A 5,395-nucleotide genomic window follows, 5' to 3' on the forward strand; every position below is an offset into this window, starting at 1 on the left:
AGAACTCTGAGTTCTCTGAACAGTTCTCTCCTTTGTCCTATAAATTACCTACCTCGGTCTCCCCGGAACTTCAGCTCTATCTTGTCAACGTTAATACTCTGGGCTCTACTTGGCTTCACTCTCCCTGCATCCCATCTTTTTAAAAAGAACTTTAAAAGCAGTACGCTTTCTGAGCTCGTGCCATTTGCTCTTGGCATCTTCAGGATAGTAATAGTAATTCATTACTGATGCCCAGCGTCTTAGCAAGCAGCCCGGATTTCTAAACAAAGTGTGAATCCCCTGAAGTTACCCAAAGACGCGACTCGTATCAATATTTTTCATCCTCCTCACAGAGCCGGAAGAATTCAGACCCAACGCCGCGGAGCCCACGCCCCTCCTACGGTCTCAGGCACCGCCTATTGGCTAGCGCGCAGGCGCATAACCGTTCGCTCGCGGGCTCAACTGCGCCTGCGTCAGGAGGTGGGTCGCGCCAAAACGCGAATCCGAGCCTACCAATTAAAATGCAAGATAATTCTTTATTTCCGCCCAGTAACCCTACAGCCAATCGCCTGCCTTGGCGGGCAGTGCGCGGTGAATACGAAGCCCTCTGAGGAGGGGGTGAAGGCAGCTAACTTGGCGTTGGGAAAAATGGAGGCGGCAGGGACTCACACGGAAGCGGCAGCCCTGGAGTAAGTGTTTGGGCCTCGGAACATCTGGGAGGGACGCGGGGCGGGTCTTGCGGGACCCTGCGGGCAATGGTTGGCCCTCTCGATGCGATACAGCTGTTTAGACTCGACCCTACCCTGAGGTGATCTGATCCCCGTCCCCAGACAGGTTTCTGAGGGGATTGTTGCGCAGCTCTGGGAGTTCGGCTTTTGAGGGACTGTTCTCCGCTCCGCTTGATGGAGTGTGCCCGGGAAGGGGACGGTCACATCCCCGTCTGGCTTCCACATCCCTTCAGGCGTCGCGCCGTTCTAACAGGAGACCTTCCATCCTGAAAGGGACTTTGAATTTCCGACTTCTCCCCCAACATAGTACTTTCCCAGTCGGTAATTTTATCCTCATTCCGGCTTCTCAGTAGAGAGCTCCGGTCCTAACAAGGAAACACCCGAGACCCTAGAACACGGCATCTTGCCCCCTGTCCCTCCTCAGGAGGCCCCCGAGGGCCATCAGAGCTTCGTCCGCAGCCCCTTCCGCTTCCCTGAGTATCTCCCTGTCTGCAGGGCCTTACTCAACGGTTTGTGTTTCTGAGACCCTCCCTGTTTAAAATCTCAGCCCCTTCCCCACACTCCTTGTCCCTGTCGGGGTGGCGTCTGCCCTTGGTTCTGGGCGTGCTGTTGTCCTAAGAATGACCTGACACTCCCAGGTGTCAAGTCCAGCCTCCTGGTTCTCTGACTGCTTAGGAGGGAAAAATCACCAAAATGCCAATACAACAGAGGGACCACAGGCAGCTTTACATAAGCAGCTCTTTATTATGAAATGGAACAAGTTTGTCTCTGGGAACAGGGAGAGAGACCCTGACTCATTCCCCTAATGACTCAGGTTGTTTCCATTTATTGGCCCAGGCCTGGGGAAAGCCCTTGGAAGTGTAGGTTGTTTGTAAATGAGCCACTGGTGTCCTCAATTCCATCTACCTGTATGAGTTCCCACCTGCAGGGTAAGGGTAATTTTCAGATTGATAAAGCATTCCCACCTTTCTCAGGTTAGCAGGTGAAGCAGTTGTTCAACACAGCACCAAAGCAGGGCACCCTTATTCCTAGAAGGGTGGGAGATTCTAATTACCTAACAAACCTGCTGCTATGTTTTCTGTTGACCCTATTACCACTGTATGTTCTCCATGCACACACTATTCCTGGTCTGAGGACGTAGACCCATCTGGCCTCTAAGTAGCCCCTAATGAAGGGAAGACTCTTAGCAGTGATAAACTCCTTCACATCTGTGCATGTTCATGTTCTCTAGAACTAGTACAGTAGGAGACTCCCTGTTTTCTTTGCCTCTCCAGGGTCTTGGCTGAGGTGGCAGGCATCCTGGAGCATATAGGCCTGCAGGAAGAGTCAGAACTGCCAGCACAGATCCTGGCTGAGTTTATGATGGTATGTATAATATGGGAATCAGCCTTTCAGAAGTCGGGGGTTGATTCTGACAGATTGGAAGGCTAGCCTGGTTGGGCCACAGGACAGGGAGGTAAAGATGTTCCCTGCTTCTACCCTTTCTCTAAACAGGACTCCCAGAAGAAAGACAGGCTGCTTTGCAGCCAGCTTCAGGTGGTAGACTTCTTGCAGAACTTCCTGGCTCAGGAGAACCCTACTCAGGGCCTTGACCCCTTGGCTTCTGAAGACTTGAGCCGTGAGTAGGCAGGGGATTGGGAGAGGGGCTGGCCTGAGTGGGGCAGGAAAGAAAATATCAATTAGTTCCTGAGTTTGGCTGATGGTAAGAGTGAGGCCCAGGATTGAAGAAAAGCAGGCAGGCTGGCAGGCCAGCCTCACTTATGCCCTAATTACTGGTGGCTCATCTTAGGACAGAAGGCAATTGCAGCCAAGGAACAATGGAAAGAATTGAAGGCCACATACCGGCAGCATGTGGAGGCCATCAAAAGTGTCCTGACCCAGGCCCTGACTCGGGAGGAAGAGGTCCACAGGAAGCGGACACAGCTCCAAGAGGCCCATGAGCAGCTCAAGGCTAAGGTGCACCCAGAGGCATTGAATCAGGGAGGGAAGGGCAGACCAACAGGAAGAGGGGAGGAGTGAACAGACTGGGTTTAGCTCATTTCTCATCTCCTAAAAATTCAACTGGGAAAATGCGTATCTCTTCTCCTTATCCGCCTTCTTTGTTACCTGCAGAAGCAAATGGCTGCGGAAAAATTTAGAGCAGCTCAGAAGCAGCGGCAACTGCAACAGGTAGGTTCATCTCCCTGGGAGATCATCCCTTCCTACCACCATGCTGATACCTAGGCTGTGTCCTCTTTCTAGAAAATCTTCATTTTGTTTCTTCCTTAGAGGCATTATAATTTCCAACATGGGCTTGAATTTCAGCATTACCATTTACCACTGCATGACCTTGAGCAGGTCACCTAACTTTCTTTGTTTTATCTATGAAATGGAGACAATAATAGCACCTACACTATAGAGTTAGTAATTAAATAATCATTACAGCAAGTGCTTAAAGAAATACCTGGCACATTATCTTTGTGCTCATTTCCTGAGAATGCCCCACCTTAGAACAGCTCACTGTGATCCTTTTCTGTAAGTTCCTGCTTTCGCCAGAAGTGAATAGGGTCCCTTTTTTCATCAGTGAGTCTGAGCCCCAAGCTAGGTGTAGGATGGAGGTGTAGGGGAGATGACTCTAATACTTCAGCATCTGATATGCCATGTCCATTCCTCACTCCTGGCAGGAGAAGCATCTGCAGCATCTGGGTGAGGTTTCTACAGAGGTAAAGAAGCGTCAGTCAGAAACTCAGCAGGAGCTTGAGCGGCTAAAAAAGGAACTTGACATCCTAAAGCAGCAGGCAGGACGGGAACAGGACAAGCTACAGAAGTAAGGCTGAGAGCATGGACTGAATACCCAGAATGGTCTAGCTGAGATTCCCTCCTTTCACACCTACCACATTCTTCCAGGTACCAGACATTCCTCCAGCTGCAATGTACACTGCAGGGTAAGCCACTGTTCCCTGAAGCTGAGATTGAGGCTGAGGCAAAGATGCCACAGGAGCTTCCTGTCCATCTGGAACTCCCTGAGGATAAAACTCAGCTGCCGACCCAGCCCCAGGAACAAAACACTGGAGACAGGGAGAAAGATTGTGCCGTGTCCCTCAAGGTGAATGAGGTGAGATAGGTTGTTGGCAGGTAGATAGACTGAAAGATTTGCTATGCCCTCTGTCCCTAATACATGTTATATTTCTCCAAGGCTTCCAGACAACCTGCTGGAGATGTGAGTTTGCCACAGCTCCCTGAGGGACAAGGGCATGAGAAAGGATCCTAGATCAGGTAAGACTCCAACTTAGGCTTTAGTGTTCTTGGCCTGAAGTATGGAAGGAGGTAGGGCCTCTAAGCTACCTCTTTGCATCTGAGATCTGCTGCTTACTGAACAGTTGGGAGGTGGGAGGAAAGAGCTTATGTGATGGTTGAGGCTTAACAACTCATTCCCATGCCCATGTGCAGGCCTAACCCCTCTTTTCCTCTTTCTCAGTCTCTTGCCTCCACCCTCATTGCAGGATGGACTGTGAAATCCTGAGTACAACCTGATTTCTTACCATCATCTAGGGTTGGGGGCAAGCTCTGGCATCTAGATTAAAAGTCCTCTGTTTCTCTCAGTTGACCATTTGTTCATCTTCATACGCTGGTGGGAAGAACTACAAACATTCAAGGCCAATAACATGAGAAGAGCTGGTACTAGTGTGAACAAAGGGTGTGCAAATGGAAAGAGTCCCTGAATGGGGTCTCAGGTTGCTTTACCATATCATGGAGACATAGCTGTAACTCGAGGAGGAAAATGCTGTATGCAATAGGCTAATTGTGGGAGGATAATTTTATTCACCAGCCCACATTTTTTCATGAATTCAAATGTTGAGTCCTTTCCTGGTACTAGGCCCTTACTATAACCAGGGTTATAATAGTAGGCTTATTTGACCCTGTTTTAGGATAGAGTGCCTAATGTTATTTTCCTGATATATTTATATGTTATCTAATACTTTCCTTGATCACTGTTTTCAGAAATTCCTAATATTACATTCCCAATGGGTTTGTGTACCTTATTTAATACTTTTCCTTGATCACTTTTCAGTTATTCATTTATGTCTCTTCAAAGATTCAAGATATAGCTTTTGTGATCCATTTTTTTTTAGTTTTATTGAGTTCTCATGATATCGTGATCATTTCTTCCCTTCTATTTTTAGATGTGCTCTATTTTGAGATGTGCTTTTTTTTTGTAAACTCTCATTTTTATCCAACAATAATAAACTCATGTATTTGGATTTAAAATTTTCAAGGCTATAGATATCTTCTGACTTTCACCAAGTGTTTTCACATTTATTCATTTCATACCATTTTCTATTTTCTGTTATGATTATTTCATTGATTCATGAGTTTCCTTGAAAATTGATTTGGTCTTCTACTATATGTTTGTGGGAGGACAATCTAGTTTAATTTGGTCAGAAAAGGTCATCTATATAAAACTTTGTAATTTGAGGAAAGCTATTATAGCCTTTTGGGTTCTTTTTATGGTTTCCTGTGGTTTGGGGGAAGATTTAGGATTTTATGTAATGTGTTCTATATGTCTGATTTTTTTTTTCAATTTTTATCTTCATAATTTTTGGTTGACTGAATATCACCTTCTGTGAAAGGTGTGTTCAAGTCTCCAACTATAATAATGTATTTGTTTATTTGGCTTTTCTGGGTTTTGTTTTCATTCAAAATTAGCT

At 46.8% G+C, this 5,395-nt stretch overlaps 1 protein-coding gene across 1 annotated transcript; it reads left to right on the forward strand.

The window, feature by feature from the left end:
• Positions 1-623: 623 nt before the first annotated feature.
• Positions 624-3,957, forward strand: ZWINT (ZW10 interacting kinetochore protein). Its single transcript, XM_003783770.2, has 8 exons — positions 624-668; positions 1,982-2,072; positions 2,202-2,325; positions 2,497-2,663; positions 2,820-2,876; positions 3,371-3,513; positions 3,594-3,801; positions 3,883-3,957. The coding sequence occupies exons 1-8, from the start codon at positions 628-630 to the stop codon at positions 3,955-3,957; spliced, it is 906 nt and encodes a 301-aa protein (XP_003783818.1). The 5' UTR covers positions 624-627.
• Positions 3,958-5,395: the final 1,438 nt, after the last annotated feature.

This window comes from Otolemur garnettii, unplaced genomic scaffold (genome assembly GCF_000181295.1).
Source record: "Otolemur garnettii isolate 467f Iridium unplaced genomic scaffold, OtoGar3 scaffold00008, whole genome shotgun sequence".
In the NCBI taxonomy this organism is placed as follows: domain Eukaryota; kingdom Metazoa; phylum Chordata; class Mammalia; order Primates; family Galagidae; genus Otolemur; species Otolemur garnettii.

Bases quoted from the DNA above. Each gene is read 5' to 3' on its own strand.
- ZWINT (XM_003783770.2), top strand. From the start codon at position 628: ATGGAGGCGGCAGGGACTCACACGGAAGCGGCAGCCCTGGA. The intron at 2,326-2,496 runs GTGAGTAGGCAG...GGCTCATCTTAG, and splicing joins GGCTTCTGAAGACTTGAGCC to GACAGAAGGCAATTGCAGCC. The intron at 2,664-2,819 runs GTGCACCCAGAG...TGTTACCTGCAG, and splicing joins ATGAGCAGCTCAAGGCTAAG to AAGCAAATGGCTGCGGAAAA.